Here is a 24,043-nt window from a genome sequence, read left to right as displayed (position 1 = left end):
CTCAGACTATCAATTAACTTACTTTATCTCAAATACCTGTAAATCAAGTGTCACATGATTACAACTAACAGACGTATCTCAGTGTACTCAACTTTTAAATATTTTGTTTTTTTACTTGGTGGAATCTTTTTGCATATTACTATGTAATTTTCATAATAATCAAGTATAATTATTTCCCTATTGAGGACATTAGATTTATTAGTGACTTCTGATACAAAATATTCACCAGAGTTTTGTTAGTTTTGCGTTTTGATATGTTTCCTAAGAATGTTTTAAAAATACATATAATTTCCAACAGAAAAGAACGTTCAGTTTTTGTTAATTTTTGTGTCAATGTTAGTCTGAGTAAGAAAAACTATAGTAGGAGCAATGTGAGCATGTTTGTCAACTTTTTTTTTTCTAGGAAGTGGCCTACACATTCTGACACTAGTTGCTCTTGTTAATTCACCCACACTTCCTTCCTGCTTTCTTCTGGATATTTCTGTTATTCTTAACCTCTTTCTTCTGCTCTCTTCTTCCTTTCGTCTTAGGGTTTTGAGAGTAATACCTTCTCTCACCTCTGCATTTGGTAATAAAGCTTTGTGGAGAGAAGTTGAAAATAAGACAGATGGCTCTTTCATTACCAGGTTGCTTTGGATTAATTGAGCTGGATATGTTATTTTTCTGAAGGAGACTGAGAAGAATCCTTTGGAAGACCACACAAGAACAGCAGTAGTACAATATGTGCTATTAATTTAGATGCTGATTTTTTTGTTCGTTTCATTTTGATTTTGTATTCGGTTATTTTATTTTCCTGTAAAGCAGTTGGCAGACCAGAATTGAGTTTATTAAAATAATATTTTCATTACAATTTTTTTTTAATGACTTCAAATTTTTCTTGGGTATCTTAGTTATTCTTAAAAGTAAGCTATCTTTATATTTTATTTCAGCACTTGCAAGGGAAGAAACAGAACAACCCTGGATCATTTTGGTAGGAGGCCTCAACAATTTACTTTACAGCCTCCTGAGTCTTCACATCCGGGTCTCACATTCTTCATCTTCAGGAATAGAGGGCCTTTGAGAAACAGAGTCCTAAAAGTGCTGGTAAGCAAAGACAACACTATCATTATCTTAGAGTCTTTCCATGTAAGTATGAATATTTGAAATGTTCTTATACAATGTTGCTATTTCTAGCAGGCGATGTTAAAAACCCCTCTGTTTATACAGCTGCTTGTTATTTGCCCTTTTACCAGTTTTTCAGGTGGCCGGGAGGCCCATGAGAATGTTAGTATAACCAATCAAGGCCTTTTCGGCATATCCCAAAGTCAGGCCATATAAATTTTTAATGTTTTTTTTTTGTTGTTGTTTTTTCAATCCATAGATGCCTTCTTTTGGGGCTGTTCTAGACCAATATGGAAGTGAGGAGTAAGCAAACAGAAGTTAAAATTACAACATCACTTGCAATGCAAATATTGTAGAAATTCTGCTATTAACAAACTAGGTAACCTTGGGCAAGAGATTTGCTCTCAATATGACCCAGTTATCCCAATTTTTAGTATTTACCCAAAAGAACTAAAATCAGCATACTATACTGATACAGAATCATCAGTCTTCATAGCAGTGAAATTCACAATAGCCAACTTATGGAATTAGCCCAGGTGCCTGTCAACTGATTAATGGATTGAGAAGATGTGTTATATATACAGAATGGAGTTTTACTCAGCCATAAAGAACAATAAAATCATGGCATTTGCTGGTAAATGGGTGGAACTAGAGACCATCATGCTAAGTGAAATAAATCAGATTCAGAAAGTCAAGGACAGAATGTTTTTTCTCAAATGTGGAAGCCAGAGCAAAGTAAGAGGAAAAGAGGGAGGATTTACATCTCATGAAAATAGAAGGAAGATTAGTTGAGTAGAGGAAAGAGCTTGAGGGGGAGGAAGAATGGGAAAAAGGAGGAAATGGAGAATAAATCTGACAAAATTAGGTCATGTACCTGTGTAAATATACCACAATTAATTCTACCTTTATATATGTCTATAAAGCACCAATGAAAATACAATTAATAAATGAAAAGAAGACCACTAGATGAAGAGGAAAATGAGGAGGGAAAAGGGTAGGATAAAAGGAAGCATTGGGGACTGAAATGGAGCGAATTAAATCCCATGCATGTATGATTATGTCAAAATGAACCCCAGTATTATGCATTAATAAAAGTATTTAAAAATGGAGAGATAGAGACACTTGCTCTCCTGGGCCTTGTTTTCTCCATAGAACTAATTCTAATTCCCTTTGTATTTAAAGGCAGCAATTAGTAGTAATTAATTTCATTAAAGTGCCCTGAAACAACTTTGTTTATTCTCCTTACCATTCTTGAAGCCTGATGTACAAATTGAGGACATCAGCTTATTACCTTTTTTCTAAGGTTTAAAACAAAAATGCCCACCAGGAATTAGCTACATGTTTAACCTGTGAATCTTGGTAGTCTTTCTGTTTCATTAGGTTCATCTAAGAACCATTATTCTAGCAAATTTGTTACATTGCCATCTTGTTTGGCCATCTTTCTGTAAAGGACTCATATTGACAGAGAACTTTGTGCTTTTGTGATCCTGGTAAATTTGGATATTCACAATGGTCTTGGAATTTGTCCTTAGAAATATCTAGCTCTTCCATGTTCACACTGAGATTATTTGTGGTGGTTTCAAACCCCTTTCCCAGCATAGTCCTGAACCACTCATTAGACTTGCACAACACTTGACTGCCATACAGTGGAAATGGGGCTAGATCCTCATATTTCTTACTGCCCAGAACCTCTAATTTAAATGAATCTGGCTTGTAATCTTGATGATTTGTGCATCTGGCTTTCCTGTCAATCTTTATTTTTATTATAGATACCTATTTGCCAACTCAAATTATTTGTAGAGTCCTTGATTTTTTTTTTTTAAGATGTAAGGTTGAAATGCTGGTTATACATCTGGATTTGTTTTTTGCTTGCTTTTACTAAGTTTCAGTGCAGTTTTATTATAAAAAGCATAAAAGGATGTGTTTTCTATAGCCAGAAATAGGGTCTAATTCTAAGCTGAGTTTTGCTGAGGAATTACTTCTATTTTGAATGTCTTTCATTTTATATTCAGAAGTAGATTAGCAAGACTTCATCTCACAGATACTTTGAAATGTTAAAATTAATGTGCAGAAATAATAGCTACCACAGTAATAGAAACAATTTTTTGAGGCTATTATTAGCACGATGTCACAAGTTTGTTAAGATCTTTACCAGAATGTTTTGAAGCTCTCTCTCTTTTTTTTTATGAAGGCTTGATTACACAGCAGCTAGCACTTCACTCATTTGAAAAGAAGAATTAAGACAAGATTAGATGAGTCCTTCCATGTACCAGATACTTAGATGCTTTATATTTACTATTTACAAAAGCCTTATTAGGTACTGTTGTTGTACATTTTATAGAGGAAGTACACAGAGGTTGAGCAAATTTCCAGGATTATACAACTAGTCAAAGGAAGAACTGATACTCAAATTCAGGGGGTTTGATGGTTAAGCAGGCAATCTTAACACCTACCTACACTGCTGTCTACAAGAACAAATTGAATAAAGAAAATGAAGATGAGAAGTAAAATGGAAGAAACAAATGATAGAAGTCTTAAATGCTAGACTTAGTGATTTTTATGTTCATTTGGCAGACAATGAGAAGCCAGTAAAAGTTTTCCTGTGGGATTTGTGACACAAAGAGACCTGAGCACTGAGAATTTTCTGCTAGGTATAAATAACACATGGGCCAATTTAAGGGGAAAGATTAGAGATCATTGCAAGTAGCTGAGGCAAGAGTAATGAGAATATAGCTTTAAAAATAGTTTTGAGTTAAAAGCCCGAGAGCACCTGTGCTGAGGTGGCCAGAAGCTGAAGAGACCTAGAAGCACAAGGCAGAGAAGTTACTTGATACCCTGCCTGGTGCAGTGCCACCCTAGTTCAGGAATCAGACACCATGGAGGTCGGAGAGGATTGGAACAAAATAAAGATGGGTGGGTTTAGCGATAGCCATTAATTTACTCCTTTATTGACTTGTTTATTTACTCAGAATAAGTAAATACTGTTGTGCTGGAGGGGAAATCTACAAAAAAGTGCTCTGTATACTGTCAACTCCATTACTTATTGGCAAGTCTTAAAATTTTTTGCAATTCTGATCCTGGTATTAAGATGTTACTCTGGGGCTAGGATATAGCTCAGTTGGTAGAGCGCTTGCCTTTCATGCACAAGGCCCTGGGTTCAATCCCCAGCACCACCAAAAAAATAAATAAATAAATAAATAAAAAGATGTTACTCTGTCTAAATGCACCCAACTCTTCTGGTCTTTCTAGCTTTAAGGTATGTAATTCTTGGGTCTAAGTCGTAAATAGCAATAATTGGGAATATTGTTATAAATGTTTGGCCAGCGATTCATTTGGCACTTTTAGGTGAATAAGCAGAAGGAGTTTGAAATGTGTGCTGTAGTTCTAATGTGAAGGGAGGAGTCCTACCAGTAGATCATAGTGATACAGGAACAGAAGGGTAAAACTGGAGATAATGTGGGATGGGCAGTATCCAGGGAATTTAAAAGAAAAGAAAACAAAACAAAACAAAAAAAAACACAAATATTTCCTGGAATGGTGAGACATTTTTCTCAAAGCCACCGCTCTTCAAAGAGAATCTGGCTAGTTTCTTCGGAGAAAATTCTGTTGATCAGAAATTTTAAAAGGTTAAGTCCTAAATACTTGTTTAAAAGATGTACCATGGAACTTAGGAGGAGCTTCTAGTTCCCCGCAAAAATACTTTTTGTGAAGCCCTGACGCTCCCAGTAGGATGCAGTTCCTCTCTCCTTGATCTTCTCAAACAAGGGGATCACTGGGGGAGATTCTTGTTAAAATGTGAATCCTGACCCTGTGAATCAGAGGGTAGAGCTGAGATTCTGTATTTCCGCCACCTTCCCAGGTGATGCCAATACTGCTGGTTAATGAACCACACTTTTGAGTCGCTGAGGTCTAAAGTATTTTGCTTTACTTCTCATTACAGATAATCGAAATCATTTTCAATCAGTGAAACTTAGGTCCTTCACCAAGGACTGTGAGCCCCTATTTGTCATATTCTAAATTAGAGCACATATGCAGTATGTGTGTGTGTAAATACCTAGGCCATCTCTTATCAATGTTAACAGATTAAGAAATTATTACTTTGGTCAGTGATTTGTATTATTCAACATCCTTAATAATTTGTATAGTTATAGGTAGGTGGTTTTCTTTTTAACTGAGATGTTGAAGTAAATGTGTTGTTAGAAAATGGGCACTAGAATATGATAGAATGTAAAGTTTTCAAGTAAAGTTAAAATACATTTGCTGTATGACTTACGAAAATGTATTTCCACCCAAAGAATTGTACTTAGATATTCTATGCAGCTTTATTTATAATAACCAAAAATCACTAAGACATTAAATGTTTATTTAGTAGTGAACTAATAAATTGTGGTGTGCCATACAATGACATGGTCCTTAACAATAAAAGTAAATGATCTTCTGGTAAAATCTGCAACAGAGACAGCATTTTCAAAAGCATTATGCTAATTGAAAGAATCCACATACTGTGTGAGTGCATTCATATGAAATTTTAGAAAAATTCAATAGCAAAACTATAGTGATAGAAGATCAAGTTGTTAGGGGCCAGGAAGTAGGGGAAAGGCATTGACTGCAATGAGGAACAAAGGAACTTTGGGGTTGATGGAAATGTTTAGTATCATGACTTCGGTGATGGTCACATGAATGTGTATATTCTTCCAAACTCCTCAAATTATGCACTTAAAAGTGGTGAATTTTATTGTATAAGATTTTATCTCAATAAAGCTAATTTGTTTTACAAAAGTAGCCTGTTCACAATGCCTAATACTTTTTTGGAGATTGATATCTTATCAGTAGGATATTAATTAATATAAGAAAATAGAAAAAAAGTATCCACTCTTAAGAGAGGTGGGTCCTGGGGAGAAAACATGAATACACAGAAGTTCCCTTAAAAACTTGTTTGTCATTTACAATGAATCTGAATTCAAAGCAAGAGATCTTGAAAACAGGAACTCCAGTTCATTTATTTTTAGCATGCTATCAGTTGAATGATTGCAGTGTCTAGCTGTGCTATTAAAAAAATATTCTGCTGAAAAGCCATTTCTCTCCTTTTCATATTCTTTGCAGTGAGTGCACTACATTTTCTGTAGAAGATTTGGTCATCTGCTTTGGCAGTAAGGGCTTAGATTCAATTAGAGATGAAAAGATGTGTCTACATATGCTCAGTACAAAATCTGGCAAAAGCTCTGGCTTTCTTGACAGACTGCAAGAGAAGCGGGTGTGTGTATGTGTGTGGTGGGATATCAATGCATTCTCTGAGAAATTGGGGGTGGTAAGGGAAAGGGAGTTAATTGTATGTGTTCCCTGTTTTCTTCCATGCAGGAGGAAAAGAGCTATGTATTTAATAATGGATCAGAATTTATACAGTTGGTTCATCTTGTTAAAACTACTCAAATCTCTTTTTTAGAAGGAGGCACAAATTAATTTATAAATTCTGCTAATTTATTCAATAAATGCTATTTTTTCCCTTAATTTGTATGAAATAGCAGTAGCTCATACTTGCAGATTTAAACTAAGTGTTTTTCAGGTGTAATATTGAATGTTGTTTAACTCTGTATGTGCTATTCTTTATTTCCTTAGTTATTCTTAAATTCTATTGAGAATTTTCACATTCTCCTAGCAGAAAATTTCATCAACCACATCAACCAGACTAATTCCTTAAGATTTGTCTCTTTAATTGTGAACTGAATAGGTTTTTATATTATAGTGTTTTCAAATAAGAGTATTTCGTTTGTTTTGAGATGGGGTCTCTCTGTGTTGCTCAGACTGGTGTCTAGCACCTGTGCCCAAGTGATCCTTCTGCCTCAGCCTCCCAAGTGTTGGGGTGGCAGGCACATGCTTTTGTGTGTAGTTTAAATAAGTATATTTTAATAAATGCATACATTTAATGTGTATCACCCCCTTGTTGATATTTATTTTGGTGCTGAGCTTTGAACCTAGGGCTTCAGTAATGCTAAGAATACACTCTATCATTGAGCTCCACCTCTAGCCTCTACCTTATTTTACTTTTAAAGTATTAGTAAATGAACATGTTAAGTTCATGCTGTTACAGTTAAAAAATACAGTAAATAGTTTTCCATAGTGTGCAACTTGAAGTGTGGACTTTGAAATCAGACAGTCTTAGTTTGAATTCTGGCTACTACTTTGAGTATTAAACATCTCTAGCAAAGGGGTGATAATACTCTTGACCTAACTATTATGTGCAAAAGAGCTTGCTGGCATTTAGTAAATGCTTGATAAACTATGCTGTTATTTACACCTTCAGAGGATAAAGGTCCTTGGTATATAAAAAAGGCTACCCCGTACATTGGGGCTATCTAATTAGAAATAAGGACCACTATACTTTAAAAAGGGGTTGTGAGTTGAATCAGACCGAGTCCTTTACACTATTACTGTGAGGTTCTGTGCTTGTCCATTAAGGCTTACGTTATATGCAGATGGCCAAGTCTAGGAGGCTTAGGCTTAGAGAACCTGTGGGTCAGGACCAAAAAAAACAGACATTAATGCATGGTTGTAACTGGAGGGTCTGTCCTGGGTTTGTTTACACAGGTTTGTTTAACATGTCCTAGGCATGTTACTGTAGAGAATAATCACAAAACTGAGTTGTAAGTACAAAGAGGAAGGAAGGAAGGCTGCAAAATCTGTTGCAGCCTTGAGTATGAGTCAGTGTGAGCTGAGGGTCATCAGAGACCTGAAAGGAGGAAGGCTTCTCAGAGGGCTGAGTAGACATGAATGTTAACAAGGCCACCAGATAAGGGTGTGGAGGTGAGCCATGAAGACAGGCACCCGTGGTTGAAATCTAGCTGCTGCCAATATAATAGATTTTGGGTACCCACAGGACTATGTGGAACCAGAGGAGCTGTTATTTTCTAATTTGCACAAAAATACAAAGTTATTGGGTAGTATTAAACACCATACTGGATGTGAGAGGAGACCCAGTAGTGGAAAAAAAAGTCATCTGTCTCTGAGGAAGCAGGAAGCAAAAGGAAGCCTTGCTATAGACTGGCATAGACATGGTTTAGGATCCTAAATACAAAAAAAAAAAAAAAAAAAAAAAAAAATTGAAAGTTTCGCTGAAGAGCTCCTGAGGCCTAAGAGAAGAATGCAGACATTACAAAAGTATGATATGATTTAAGAATACAGCAGCAAGAACCCAGTTTCAGTGGTTGTGATACCCAGGGTTGGCATGGGCTCCACAGGAACTGGACGAAACTACTGAGCTCTAGTCAAGGGCTCCTGGGGCTCCCTTGGACCCAGATCAACCCCAGAGCTTGGGGTGGCTGTGTCTGAAGAAGGGCATTAGGAAGCACCTGAAACACCAAGTCTGTTTCTTCCTTGGTGTTATATAATATCTATTGAGATATTTTTGTACTTGGTGAGTAGAACAAAGTTTCTAGAATTCTTGCTGAACACATGTTTTTTCTAGCTGGATGGGAAAACAAGCTCCCTTTGGTTTGAGAAAGCATTAGGAGAGTCTAAAATAAAAATCTGGCCATTTTTCAAGTGTCATTCCGTAGGATTTGTTTTGTTTTTATAAACAATGCCATCATGGTTGGGAGGAGCAGAATTAGAATGGGGTTAGTAGTAATAGGGTTTTATTTCAGCAGAGTTTGTATCAAAAAGACTTTAAACTTTCTGTTTTACCAATTGATGGTAAACAGATACTGCTTAAGGAGCTGGTAGAACTGACAAATTAGAGAGATGTCATGTTTAGTCTGATATCAAAAAAATGGGCCTGTGCTCATTTGTGAAATCTCACCTCTGTGAGAGGCAGTATGGTACAGGGAGTCTGGTGTGGCAGATTTAGGTTTGAGTCCTGATTCTGCTCAGGAAAGTTATTGTACCTCTCAGATCTTCAGTTTCATCATCTCTAAAATAGAAATTGTAAGCTTACTAATTGCCTCACAGGATCATTGACATATGACATGAGATAATACACCAAAAGCATTTGTCCTGATGGCACATGGTAAGCTCTCATACTTCTCCATGATTCAGATCAGCTGTTATTCACTGGGCATGTGCCACGTACTAGGCATTTAAGGTAAAAACGAATTAACACAAAGCATCTGGGATCTGCCTGTTCAACAACTGTCTACTTAGCCTCTTCTTTGTGACGTGCTATGTTAGAAGTGCTAGAAATAAAATGCTAGAGAAGGCAGACAGGACCTGCTCTCGTGGCACTTGCTGTCTTGTGGGAGTACTAACTGTAACATCTGTTATGGTCCCTGCAGTTCAGGAAATCTGTTAATTTTCCCTCTATGGTGTTGTACTGTACCCTACAGAGCACTGTTTCTCAAACTTTTGTGTACATAAGAATCAAATTGGAGGATGCTTGTAGGGGCTCTGGAATCTGCATGCTAATACCCTCCACCCTACTTGTGCTAATCCTTGAATGCTGCCCTAGAGCTGCTTTCCCTTCAGAGCTGGGTGAGTTGACCCTTCTGAAACTGCACACACCAGCGGAGCACCATAACGAGGTTTTAGATTTGAATTCTCCCTCGTGCATTTTATCTTGAGATGATAGGATGACACCAGAATGGAACCCTAGAAATGGTCAGACTGAAAATCTATTTCTTTCTCCCTCGAACTGTGTAATCAGAGACAACTCAACTTTAGAAACTTTCACTTCCTCATTCATCAAGAGAATCATATCTGCATACCCATTTGACAAGGATATTGTGAGTCAGGTGTGAGTCAAACGATAGACAGGCAAGCTTTGTATGAACTTCAAAGCTCCCTACAAATAAAAAATACTTTTATTTTTAAAGAGGAGGAAAAACCATTGCCTCAATTGAGCTAAGTTTGGTGTATAGAGAGTATTCATATTTAGGTTCCATATCAGAGTTTGAGAAGAAATGAACTTTTGACCTCCACCAATGTGTTCTATCCCTCTCTGCCCTGTATCCACACTGTAGAGGAATAATTGCTTTGGGACAAACTTTGTCAAGGATGTTGTGGGGCCCCTGGTTTCAGAACCATCTGGAGCCCCCAAACTGGCATCTGTCGTGTTCAATGTCAATATCTTGAAACATGTTTGTATTGGTAATTGAAGCTGTATTCCAGGGGACCTTAGGTATTTTTGAAAGCACACACCTTATGTTAAATTTCAACTGGTTTTCCTTTGACAAAGCAAGATGGTCATCCATTTATAGAATTATAATTACAGAACTCATTTATTGTGTTAGCTTTTTCCTGTGAACAAGCAGAGGAACCGTACATGTTTATCACAAGGATATCCTAGCTGACCTTGGTCTACTTTGCAACTTGAATATCAAAGCTTTAAATTGGCCATGAAATACTAGAGAGTAGCTAAGCTTCCTACTTTTTTTTTTTTTCCAGATGCTTTTTAATGTAATGGTTTTTTAAGAGTAGGTTCATTTTACTTTTTGAAGGAAAAAAGAATTCTCTCTCACACTTCTTTGTTTTCAGTTAAACCACATATTACTGAAAGAAAAACAACAAAACAATAACAAAAATCTTACTTACTCATAACTCCATGCTCTGTAATACATAAATCACCCAAAGAATATGGTTTGGAGGTTAGATATATGGATTTTAAATGCTGACTTTTTTTTTTTTTTTATCTAGGCCTTTATACATTGTCTTACCTTAGATGGAAATATGTTTTTTTTTAATTTGCAGATACTGGCAAGTTGCATCCTTGCTGGATACTTACATAAATGATATTATTCTTAGTAGAAACAAATGTTAAACTTGAATATTTAAGCAAGTTGTTGGTTGACTATTTTGGCTAATGGTAAATTGTCTTCCAAGACAATGTAATTATCCAAATGAGGTAGAGGGTGTGTTCTCACTTGTAAACACGTGAGGACACTTGGGTTGAAAGAAGCAAACTGGTTTACCTAAGGCACCCTCATGTGGAGTTTGGCTGTGAATCATGTCTTCTGATCTCTAAATAATGTCCACTCTTCACAAGAATCTTGTGTACTAAATTAGAAGTATGTGCACACTAAAGTCTGTTCCTTTAATTCATTTGTTTATTTGCTCTCTCCTAACATTGCATTCATTTCTAACTCATGTACAATAGTGGCATGTGGGAGTGGTGGCTACAAGAGCAAAGGTGACAGCAAGAGAGGAGTCAGAGAATCTCAGCCAGATAATTACTGCAGCTTAGGACTGCTTAGCAAATAAACCCACACCTTCATTAGCTCCAGAGGGTCTCCACTCTAAAATGCCAGCACAAATATTATGTTCATTAAGATTATCTTGCCTCACCAAAAAAAGTTCAAATTATATTTAGTGTATTCCACTTAAAAAGACTGGGGGAGGAGGGTTTAAATTTTTCAGATACACTTATTTTTTTCATATTTTTATTGGCGCATTATAACTCTACAAAATGGTGGGATTTGTTGTTATGTATTTGACATGCACACGTTACACTTGAACTTATTTACCCATGAGAGTGTGGCAACATTACATTATTTGGAAATGTATCCAACCAGACTTGTACTTACTGTTCTGCATTGATGGGACTGAGATGAACAGGTATGGAAGGAGTAAGAGGAGTGACACAATTGTTTAGATGAGCCAGAAACTAGGTCAGGGAGACAGAGAAATAGATGCCTACTCAAAGTCATGTGCACTGAAATAGAAGATTTATTATGGAACCATATATCAAATCTGTCTTCTACATTTAATCACATATGAAAATGGGAGTTTTTCATTTCCATTTTTGAAGCAAACTGTTGGAACTAAACAAATGTTTTAGAGACTTTTTAAAAAATATATTTGATGAAGGTTTTTTTATATTCACGTTCTAGAGAGGGATATGTTCAGATTTTTGTCTGCACATGTGCGGTGAATAACAACACCAATTCAATACCAAAAATAAGCAAGAAATTAGGTCAATGTACCTGTGTAGAAAAATTGGTCATCTCAATGTGCATAAAAATTGAGGGTGTCAGAAATATTTTTCAGTAGGTTTTCCCCTCAGGTTTTTCAAATTTAGAAAATGGACTCACGAAAATCATAAGTTATGACATTTAAAAGCCATTTTAAGCACTGAATGAATATCTTAAGGCATAACATTCCTCTATTGAGAGAAAGAAAATGGATATTCAAAGTTTCTGAAAAAAATTTTGGTATAGACATGTATAAATTTTTGTTCTGAAGGAACTTTTCTTCCTAACCTAAGAAAGTAGTAGGGAAGGCCCTAGCTTCGCATGCATGGAACTATTTATTGGTCTAAACACATACCATGTTGTATTAATTAGTTGATGAGGATAAGCAGGAAAAATTCTCATTCTGCACATTGAGTATTTTCAAATTTACAAATCTACATCTTTTTCTTCTGTTCCCTCTCTGTATGTTTATTTGCTGTGACTTTATATTTGAAGCTTTGTAAAAAACTATCTAACAACCGTCCCTTTTCTTTGGATTTTGTCTTGTATTTCAGGCGGGCCAGCCATGAGAGGGTACCTTGTGGCCATATTCCTCAGTGCTGTCTTCCTCTATTATGTACTACATTGTATATTGTGGGGAACAAATGTCTATGGGTAAGTTTCATTTTTGCTATTTCAACTCAACTCCCAAACTAGTCTTTCACACAAACTCACTCCTCAAATCATATTAGAGGGACCCGTTTTTAAAAATCCTAAGGCATTGTAACATTTTGAATCTTTTCTAGGTTTCCATTATAATCGGAGGTCTTACCATTCCAGTATCCCATAGATTAGGAACTCTAACAATGTAAAAATTTACAAATAACACCATCTTTGGGCATAATATTTGTATTTTTACAGTAGTTCATCTCCTTGAATTAACGGAGTAATTCTTTGTCTCAGTGGCATTTGACTTTTAGGGATTAAAATGCTTACATGAGAGAGTACTGATAAAATGTAAACATTACCTTTGTTTAAAAATGTTTGTTGAATGATGATTTTTTTTTTTTTTTTTTTTTTTTTTTTTTTTTTTTTTTTGTTGCTGTGCTGGGGATTGAACCCAGGGCCTTATGCTTGCAAGGCAAGCACTCTATCAACTGAGCTATATCCCCAACCCTGATTTATGTATTTTTAAAAATAGTTTGACTTGATAATATCAACCCCAAATCTTTGAAGAGGCACAGATCATTTTACTACAGAGAAAATCTCTGTAAATAAGTTTTATCCTTTTCCACATTGTCAGTCCTTTGGCTAAGAATAAAGTTTTGATGACCTTTAAATCCTAAATAGAGGGCAGTACACAATTAGGTCAAATACATTCCATGGCAACTTCCTGTTTCAGACAAAAGGTCAGTATTTTTTACTAGTGTTTCAATAGAAGATCTTAGATCTTAGATTATATTTCTAGCTTATGCTTACTATATAAAAATATTGATGGTTCTATCACTAATTTCATCATTGGAAAACAATTACAGTGCTTTTCTTAGAAGGAAGTTAGGCATATGGCTACTGAAAAACAACAACAAAACCCTAATGCATAGGACTAGAAAGCTTTGAAGTCTAATTATTATTAAACAGAGAAAACAAAAACCTGTTAAATTGTTACTTTCCTTTAGATCCTATCATTTGTCAAAGGGGAAAGGATAAAATAATAAAAAGGATCAAATACAACACAGTCTTTTGTCATCCATAACTTGAGGAATATCCAAACTAAGCAAGCATATTCTTTCAATCACAGAAAGTACCCAGGAGCATTATCTCAAATAAGCATGTGTACCATGAACTTGATTCTTTAAAATATATTTAAGATGGTAATTGTTTTTGCTTTAAAAGGCACCCAGAGTTTATCTTTGCAATATCCTAAAGTAGTTTGTTTTCTGTTTTAATGACCTTTGAAGTCTAATAATATATATATATATATATATATATATATATATCACTCTTTCCTCTAAATATAGGCCAGGGTTTATGTCCTGATGTCCCATATTTATGTATGTATCTTCCTTATTTGTTAATCAGGGGGTCCTTGCCATTTGTGGTACTCAACAAAAGATGTTTCCCTGCATAAGGACTTTATGATCTTCATAGTTCAGAAACCTAGCAGTCCTAACATTGGAGATTTTGTATTTAAAAAATTGAAAATTATGTTTATCCATAAACGGTTTAGTCTATTTCTTTCAGTTTGAATCCTGCTGATTATAGAAGAAAATTATTTTTACAGCATTTCTTCGAATAATTGATAACTGTCAGTTAAGTTTTTATATTAAGCTATTTTCTTCTTTCCTGGCTGGTCTGGATCCTGCTATCCTCCACTCCCTTGGTTTATTTTCATTGTTGTTCTCTGTCATGTTTCACAATACCCTTTTAAATTGTGGAGACAAGTACTCCATTCAGGAATCACACAAGGGCCTAACCTGTGCCAAGAATAGAGGAGCATTAGATAAGATTCCAAGTGGTGTGAGCTATGGAGTTGCCAGGATCACAGGGCAAAAAGGTCTATTGTGCCTGCTCAGGTTAGGTGTTTTTGTGGTGTTTGCTGTTGGTAGGCGTCCCTAGATGTGACGTGAAAGATGAAAACCACGTGCCCTTGGAGTGAGTTTGGTCTCTCTGGCTTTTGAGAGAGTCTAAAAATGGAGCGTGGTGTTGGCTTGCACTGTGGTAACCTTAGCCCTTCTCTGACAGTCTTTTGAATCACTGCTCTTTGAACCACTTCTTGGTCGGTAGTCATCCCGGCCTTTTCCACACTCCCTGGCCTTATACCCCTGAATCCTCAAGTGTGTGTGGGACTTGGAGAAGGTCCTATCATATCTCAGGGCTGCAGGGAGGCTTTTGACCCCCTGCCCAGCAGCCTGCCAGTTTGGGCAGGCTTCCAGGTCCTGCTTTCTGATGGATACTATTTTTGTCTTCTAGGGTGCCACCTGTAGAAATGAAGCAAAGAAACAAGATCCGGCCTTGTTTATTACAGCCAGCTTTCGCCCCTCTCTTGAGGTAAAAATAAATAGACAAAAAAAGTGCAAAAAACTGTCGCATACAAAATATTCATGTTTGCATTATTTTCAACACAGGTTTACAATTTTTTTTTTCATAAATATCTTAGCTGTGTAAGGTGGGCACACCATAGTTAAGAAAGAGCTTGAATATCCTCTCTTTCTCTTTAGTAAGAGCTCTGCATATATTTCAAGAAAAGGCATTGAAGAACTCAATCAGACCAATATTCTTTCCACACAGCTGAGATTAGAGAGGTGTATTTATGTTTCGTTATAAAAACGAGAAGTATTCTTTAGGTTGTTTTCCCCACCTTGTTCCCAAGCTATTTTTCCCCCTTATTATTTTGTGGTTTCTTCGCCTTTGCTTCTAAGTTAAACTTGAATAGAATTTTTGGTCCTTATTCTGTGAAACACCGTTGGCTGGGAATCTGCTTGTCTCCTCCTGTTTGAACATGGTGTGGACTGAAGCAAACAGTGTCCCAGGCATCTACACAAAAGTGGTGACTTCTTGAGCCCCAAGAAAGGTTTGGTTCCTCCACCTCTGCCACTAATTCCACATTGCTTTTGAAGGAAAGCTGAAAATAAGTATGTAGAAGCGAATGCAGTTTGTGTACATCCAACTCCCAAGTGGCAAAAAGGAATTGGAGAATTCTTCAGGCATGCGGGCTATCCCCTAAAGTTTCTGAAAAGGAGACTCAGATTCCTGAAGAGGCAGGAAGCAGTGGCTTAAGAAAAGCAAAGAGAAAATTATGTCCTTTGCAATTTGACCACACAGATGATGAAAATGAATAGAACTTACTCATCTTTGAATAATGTCTCCTGTTTACTCTGGTTTCTAGAGTATAAATTTGCATAGATATGTTTGTTCAACAAGCTTTTTGAATAGGCATTTAATTTTAAAAATGAGGCTGAAGTGTATTCAAAAACACATTATGAAAATGGAGAATTTGTAAAATTACAGTTACTTAGGTTAGTATTCAATTTAATGCAGTATGTTGGTTCTTTAACCTGTTACAAAGTTTCTTGTTCTTGCTAACTTTAAATCACTGCATGATGTTCTAATTACTAATGTCCTGTATTTAAGATTTGCTTTCGTCTTTGTAGTGATGCCATTTACATTGACATTTGGGCACTGAAATGATGCTATGCTTTTCATTCTCTTTATTTGCTTTAAAAAGCAGAGTTAGAGTTTTGCGCATGAAAAAAAATTCAGTATTAATTAAATTTAATTTCTGTCCTTTTTCAGAAAGGGGGACAAAGACATCATCTTGAAAAAAATTAGATGGATATGGAAAAAGTTAAGGAAAATTTAGCCTTAAATTGATAATCAAAGTTTCTAAAACAATAAGAAGACAAAATATAAGCATAGAATCAGGAAAAAAAAGGTTCCATAAGCCACATTAGTAGGAAGGAATTTTTCTTGCATATGTTTTTGAGTCAGCATCATAAAATATTACCCTCTGCACCTATACTTTTAGAGTTGGAAATCAATAAAACATGACAGGCAAATCATGCTATGAGCCCAGAGCTGCCTAATGTCCTTAGAGCTTACTACATTTCTCAAGATAACCAATGGAAAAACTGAAGAAGTTCTAACTGATGTTCTTGTTTCCTAGCACTTTTTGCTTACTGACAAGCTGTCAATTTTCAAAATTAACCTTGTTTTAACAGGCGTGTGTTTCTGAAATTTGAGATAAAAGAGTACTTATTTTCATAATTAAAAAAGAAAATTTTCCTGGATTTTACTTTAGTGAACTGTATAGAATGCAAATAATAATTAATCTATGTGCAACGTAGATAATGACTTTTTATAGTTCTCAGGATTTGTAAAGTGATTTTTTTCTTTTTTTCATCCACAGATTTCTTCTTTGTACCTCAACTTTGATAGATTGCTGGTCAAAATCTTCTAGATAATAAAAAATAAGTGACATATCTAATCATGTTTTTTTTTTGAGTTACTCAATAATTATTTATTTTAATGTTTATATATAGCTAAATTTGTTACATCTCATTTGTGATTCTTGAAATAAAAAAGAGTGGCCTGCAAAAATATATCCTTTAATGAAACTTATATGCTTTATAATACATGAAAATATTTTTGCCGTTTTAACATTTCTTGACTTAACAATATTTTAAAGAAATCACAGGTATTCATTTGTACTGAGAAATATATGGTGGTTTTTAGGTAAAGAAACAACTTCAATTTTCTCTATTGCCAGTCTTTCCACGTAACATATTATAATTAACATATTATACATATAACATATTATATTTATAATTTCATCAAGGATGATTCACTGTAAATAAATATCACTGAAATGGTGTTCTGGTTTGGATATGCAATTCCAGTGGCTTGGGAGGCTGAGAGGTAGGAGGATCGAAAGTTCAAAGCTAGCCTCAGCAACTTAGTGAGTTCCCAAGCAACTTAGTAAGACCCTGTCTTTTATATATATATATATATATATATATATATATATATATATATATATATATTTTTTTTTTTTTTTTTTTTTTAAAGGACTGGGAACTTGGCTCAGTGTTTCAGCACACCTGGGTTTTTAGGTTCAAATAAAAAAAGAAAAAATAAAGTATTTGGACAAGGTTTGCAGGAGGAATTTGGAAAAGTCTGGAGATGCAGGATAGGAAAGCCTTACAATGTTGCAAGCAGATCTTAAAATGTGATTCTTGCAGCACTCAGAAAACCAGAATTCCAGTAAGACTGCACTGTAAAAACTGAGCTCATGGGCATTTAGAGTGGAGCAAGGATTCTATTGGGAATTTTTTTTTTTTTTTTGTATTTTTTTCCTTTCTTTTTTTATTTATTATTTTTATTTAGTTTTTAATTTTTTACAGACTGCATTTTGATTCATTGTACCCAAATGGGGCTCATCATTTTGTTTCTATGGTTGTACACAATGCAGATTCATACCATTTGTGTAATCATACATGTACATAGGGCAATGATGTCTGTCTCATTCCACCATTTTTCAAACCCCTCTCCCTCTCATTTCCTTCTACATTTTCTAAAGCTCCCCCATTAGTCTCTCATTCCCCACCCCCACCCCCATTATATATCATCCTCCACTTATCAGGGAAAACATTTGGCCTTTGGTTTTTGGGTTTGGCTTATTTCACTTAGCATGATTTCTCCAATTCCACCCATTTATTTGCAAATGCCATAATATTATTCTTCTTTTAGCTGAATAGTATTCCATTGTTTATATATACCAGAGTTTCTTTATCCATTCATCTGTTGAAAGGCATCCCAATCAATAAATGGGCCAAGGACATGGACAGACACTTTACAGAAGAAGACACACAGGCAATTAATAAATATATAAAAAAGTGCTCAGCATCTGTAGTAATTAGATAAATGCAAATTAAAACAACTCTAAGATTTTATCTTACTCCAATTAGAATGGCTTTTATCAGGAACACAAACAATAATAGATGTTGGCGTGGATGTGGGGAAAAAGGCACACTTTTACATTGCTGGTGGAGTTGCAAATTGGTGCAGCCACTCTGGAAAGCAGTATGGAGAATCCTCAGAAAGCTTGGAATGGACCCACCTTTTGACCCAGTTATCCCATTCCTCGGTTTATACCCAAAGGACCTAAAATCAGCAAACCACAGTAACACAGCCACATCAATGTTTATAGCAGCTCTAATCATGTTTAATTGTGTAAACTGGTTATAAACTATTCAGCATTGTTTTCATTAAGCATCCAGAATTCAGAATTTCTTTTACTGTATTATGTGACTATGTCTTTCCATTACTGGTTCTTAACCTTCGGGGCTACAGATCCTTATCAAATCAGTCAGCTCAGAAAAACTGAAGATATATACAACTCTTTTGCACAAGATTACATACTATGGCTGTTTGTAGCCTATCCATGGGTGTGTCCAGGTAGGGCCACTGCAAAACTAAGAGAGTGTGTTTGTGCTTTTTTGACAATGACTCATAATAAACACATTTCACGTGAACACATACACACATGTATTTATAATAAGAAAAAAAAAACCAATATTTTATCCTTACTATTCCAGATATACTGTTTTGTTCTGTTCATATTTTTTGAAATATGCTGATCATGACTCACAAAATTGATTTCATGAGCCACATATAGGTGGCAGATAACAAGTTAATATGCTACTCTAGAATCAAGGTACCTTATAACTTTAATTTAAAAATAGATATTTACTTTTTGAGAAAACCCAAAAAGGTGAAATAAAGTATTTATGCAAGTACATAGTAAGTCTGTCCTCTAAGGGACAAGTAGATTTGTACTTGTGATGGGAACAGTGTTCTCTGAGCATAGTCCCCTACAGCATGTCACTTTCTCAGAAATAGAGAAATATTAGTAGCAATCAGGAAGTTGCACACGGAAGCCTAGAGTGTTATAAAGAGGAAACTTTTCTTTAGAATTAGGTTTGCACATGGATTTCAGCTTTGTCATGTGCAGGTTAGTGACCCCAGATGAGTTATTTCATTTTTCATACCTTTGGTTTCTTCACCTACATTGACTAATGCACTTTACCTACCTTCCCAGGCTTTTTACCAATAACAGTCATGGAAATATAATGTAATACAATATGTTATAATATAATATTATATGCTGTAATATATATATTTATATGTATATATCTATAAAATGTACCATATTTTACAATGTATATATAATATATACAATGTAATATATACGAGGTGACAACTACAAGTAGTCATACTGTACATAAATTAATGATTATTTGCATTCTATGTAGTTCACTAAAAGTCAGAAAAAGGGAAAATTTCTAATCAATGTGATATCATACAATGTAACATGTAACAGTATTTTATAATGATATACTGAAGTATATGTGATATAATATCATAATTATTACAGATAAAGCTAATACTTACTGATTCCCTGATATGTCTGAAATATGATGTCAAACAATTATTTTACTTAGAAATAAATGTAAGTCACCTAGTCCAAGGTCTAACTGGAAACAGACGTTAACCATTAGTCACCATCAGTGTTCCTCTCACCAACTCCAAAGGATAGAGTCCTTTATTAATGCAGTTAACTAGGGTTCAATTTTCCAAGGAAGACCAGGAAGCTCATGAACCTTCTTTAAAAGTTAAATCAGGTGACCTGATTTCCCAAGGTAGATCCTAGGCTTGGGATCAACACTGATATAGAAATGACCTTTGCAGTTTGGCTGGCCCTTGAGGCTGCTATCTCTATCACAACTGAATCTGGGACATGCATGGTATCTGGTGCAGGGAGAGCTAGCTGATCTCACCTACTTTCCTTCTCCTGAATGCAGTGTCATTTCATAATTCAGTTCTGAAAACATTAAGCTCCTTTGATTTGCCGGAGTTTTATGACTCCTGAGTGACAATGCTAGGATAAAACTGAGGTTGTCTCACTCTTCCTGTCTTCTATTTTGTCATGCAGCCCTCTGAAGCCCCTGCATCACTCAGATCTCCACCTGCAGTTTTTGCGCTAAACACAAAACTGATGTAGCATGAGAGATGGTGGCAGGTGTGGGACTGTGGTTAGGTTTAGCTAAATTTGTCCTGCAGCATGTAAGTACCATCCAGTCCTTCTGCTTGGTGAAAACAGCATTTTAAATATGAGTTTTAAGACCTTTTCAAAAATCTCAATTTTTTTTTCCCTAATTTGTAACAGTCCCAAAGGATTGATTTAGAGGGCTGGGGAAGTAACTCAGTGGTAGAGCTCGCCTAGCATGCACAAGTCCCTTGGTCCAATCCCCAGCATGGCAAAAAAAAAAACTAGTTGAAATTCACTCAATCACTTTTTTAAAACATGCTAAACTCTGTGTCAGGCACTAAAAGTAAGAAAAAACAGAGGCTAGTCCCTGGTTGGTCAAGCTTTCTCTTTTGTCCAGAGGATTAGAGGTTGGTTACCTTCAGGGCAAAGCAGGCAGTAAGAATGCCCACATTCTTGTTCTTGAGTAAATCTCAATTTAATGACAATAGGGAAGAGTTAAGTTCTAGCTTCATCTACATTTTAATATGTTTTTATAGCTGAGACAACTTCCTACAAATGGTACTTTTATAACATTTAGGAATGACTTAGCATCAGTACCTTTATTATTCCCTTTGTTCCTTCCTGGCTATTCTTTGATTGCTTGGTGGTGTTTTTAAATTTCGTTTTCAGTACTTGGAAAGTGTTTCCATTCCAGTGTGTAGTTTCACTGCATATTCCAAACCATGTAATATTTAATATTGACACAAAAAAATTTAAAAATACAATATCAATTACTTGCTTCAGTTATTTTCAGTAGTGGTCTTAAAAGCCTGCCAATACAGAAGACATTTGTCATCATCAGTCTTTTTCCTTTCTCGCAGGTCTCCTCAGCTGCACCCCTTTCTGTGTGCGTCTGATTTTAGGAATACTGTTATATACTCTGGTAGCGATCTGTTTGATCTACCCTATGGGACAAGAAAATCAGGTCAGTAGCAGTATTCCGATCCTGCCCTGTTAAATTTGAGTCCTATTTGATGAGAACCACATGTTTCTATAATTCCAAACTCTCTTTATCTTTCTGCCTCCCAATGATTCCTAAGGGATACGACTGGGGGATGGGAGGAAGGGGATTATATTTTAAAACAGAAACATCCCTTGCTTTTGAGGCAGTATAGAATTAAATAAGAAGGTAGATTTTTGTTGTTGAGAAACTGTGTTTTACTTTTGTTCTGCCACAGGGTGACTCCTGTGAGTTCCATGCTTTACTTTATTCCAATTTAGAATTAGCAGGAGGGCCTGAGGATATAGCTCAGTGGTAGAGGGCTTGCCAGCATGCATGAGTCCCTGGGTTCAATACCCAGTACCACACTGCCCGCCCCCCACATAAAAAGAATTAGCAGGATACCCTGGAGATTTTCTTCTTTCCTGTCTCCCCATTGTCACCTCTTTTACCTTTTTTTTTTTAAATTTCATCAGGAATTTGTAGCTTCTGAATCAGTATTTTAATTTAACTAGTGCATATTTTCCTTTTGCTAAATTTAGAGGAATTATTCCTTCTCCTAATGACAAAGCACCTTTGCTTCTACTCAGTGAGAACTGATTGGCCTTATAGAGCTTTAAGTTCTAGATTTTTAGGAGACCTTAAAAACCCAAGAGGTGACAGGCCTATGGTTTTGTGAGTTAGATTTTACCTTTTCAACTGATTTTGTTTGTTTTTGTTCGTCTGCTTGTTTTTGGATTTTGTATTTTAAAAATATTTTGCAGAGAATTTGAGAATTGGTTTAAACTTACTCTTGGTCTTAATTTTAATGTCAGTTTCAGAATCATCAGATATTAAATTTTTAATTACTTTTTTATGATTGCTTTCAGATTAAGCATCTTATTTCTTTCTGGGGTTTTGGTAAGGTATGTTTAGAGCATTTGTCATTTCAAATGTGCTTACGGAGTAGTGCGGGGTAATTGTAGTTGTATCATTAATTTTTTCACAGATTAAACCAAATGTGGCCTTACCAATTGGAAATAGGTTTGTGGGGGAGTGAGCAAGGTGACTTATTAGTTACCTAAGAAGTCATGATTATCTTTTTGTTGATAATATTCCATTTGTTTTCTAGCGACATATTTTAAACTTGCTCTTTCAAAACTGAAGAGTTGTGATCTCTTCGATGAGTTTGACAAGTGAGTTTATTTCCTTGCTTCTCTTTGACTTTTAGCTTAGCTAATAAGATGATTCAAAATGTGTACCCAAAGAGATGTCTGTATTTACTCAGGAAAATTCCATAGCATCCATGTATAACTAAAGCCTCCTTTTTCCTGCTTTCTACTAACCTCAACAGCATTTTTTTTACTTTTTTTTCTTTTCCTTTTTTTTGATAATAGCCATTCTGACTGGGTAAAGTGACCTCTCAGGGTAGTTTTGATTTGTATTTCCTTTATGGCTAAAGATGCTGAATAATTTTTCATGTATTTATTGGTCATTTGTATTTCTTTTGAGAAGTATTTATTCAACTCATTTGTCCATTTATCAATTGGACTGCTTGTTCTTTTGGTCTTAAATTTTTTGAGTTCTTTATATATTCTAGATGTTACTCCTCTGTCAGATAATAACTGACAAATAGTTTATATTTTTGTTCTTATTACACTTGAAGTAAATGAACTGCAAACTCAGTTTAGAAGTACATGACTTGTTGGCTGAATTTGCAAGAGTTTTAATGATGAGCAGTGCTCATACTAACCCAGGGCATTTTTAACCTACGGTCATCTTTCCTAAGTTGTTTCTACTTAAGAATTAATTCATACTGTTGGTGGGCTGTTTCCCATACTTTCCCATGTATCCTAACCTACTTCTGAAGGTCCTTTCTGCTTCTCTTGTTAAAAAGGTTGACTATTGGATTTTGGAAGCTGTTCTCTTCTTTTTTTCTTTTTTTTTTCCAGAAATATATTTGAAGGAAGCAGACAGAGCTTACTTAGATATGTTTTCTGACTACAGAGGTTTTAGTTTTTAGAAAATTCTGTTGCCAAGATAGCCCCGTGCAAATTGAATTTCCAAAATAGACTTGTTGGCAGGCAGGCTCATTTCACAAAGATTTAAGCTACATTTTAGAATTTGGCTGGTAGGCCAATGTGAGAATGTGGGTGGTTTAAAAATGTCAGGTGTCTATTAAAAATGGGAAAATGACAGAATTTCCCTTCTTGCCCAAGAGAACGGATGTGCTATTTGGTGGGTGCAGAAGGCAGATGTAGTAGACTGAGAAGTGAAAGTGAGATAGAATTTGTAGAACAGAGCTGGAGGAGCAGTGTTAGAGTTTGTTAAGGTCTGTCTTGTTTTTTTTTTTTTTTTTTTTCTTTTGGGGACCCAGATTATTGAAATGTACATTGATTCATTTCAGTGTGTTATTTCTAATTAATTTTTATGATTATACTTATTAACACATTAATTGTGCAAATTAATGGATTCACTGTGGTTTTCCAGAGATGTATAATGTTGAGCTTTGATCATGTCTACACTCCTTTCCCTCCCCATGCCCACCTTGCTTGTAAC

General features: G+C 35.4%; 1 protein-coding gene, 1 non-coding gene and 1 pseudogene across 12 annotated transcripts in view; all 3 read left to right on the top strand.

Annotated features, from left to right (window-relative positions):
- St3gal6 (ST3 beta-galactoside alpha-2,3-sialyltransferase 6) overlaps positions 1–24,043 on the top strand; it is a 55,043-nt gene that overhangs the window by 15,914 nt on the left and 15,086 nt on the right. For 9 of the 11 annotated variants that reach the window (XM_047563320.1, XM_047563316.1, XM_047563315.1 and 6 more), the window contains 5 exons: positions 930–1,083; positions 12,554–12,653; positions 14,949–15,026; positions 21,387–21,490; positions 22,617–22,680. In XM_047563320.1, the coding sequence (XP_047419276.1) occupies positions 12,565–12,653; positions 14,949–15,026; positions 21,387–21,490; positions 22,617–22,680 (335 nt within the window). In that variant the 5' untranslated portion in view covers positions 930–1,083; positions 12,554–12,564. Of the gene's footprint in view, positions 1–537; positions 627–929; positions 1,084–12,553; positions 12,654–14,948; positions 15,027–18,692; positions 18,933–21,386; positions 21,491–22,616; positions 22,681–24,043 lie in introns of those variants that run through there. The other 2 variants (XM_047563323.1, XM_047563324.1) reach the window with 2 other exon arrangements.
- Trnae-uuc (transfer RNA glutamic acid (anticodon UUC)) lies at positions 4,207–4,277 on the top strand. Its single transcript has one exon. It is a non-coding gene; the product is annotated as a tRNA-Glu (tRNA).
- Positions 15,036–16,878, top strand: LOC124992501 (PCNA-associated factor-like; annotated as a pseudogene).

The sequence above is a fragment of the Sciurus carolinensis genome, chromosome 9, assembly GCF_902686445.1.
Source record: "Sciurus carolinensis chromosome 9, mSciCar1.2, whole genome shotgun sequence".
NCBI lineage: Eukaryota > Metazoa > Chordata > Mammalia > Rodentia > Sciuridae > Sciurus > Sciurus carolinensis.
The sequence above is the reverse complement of the archived record's forward strand: the minus strand, read 5'-3'. Positions and strand labels throughout refer to the sequence as shown.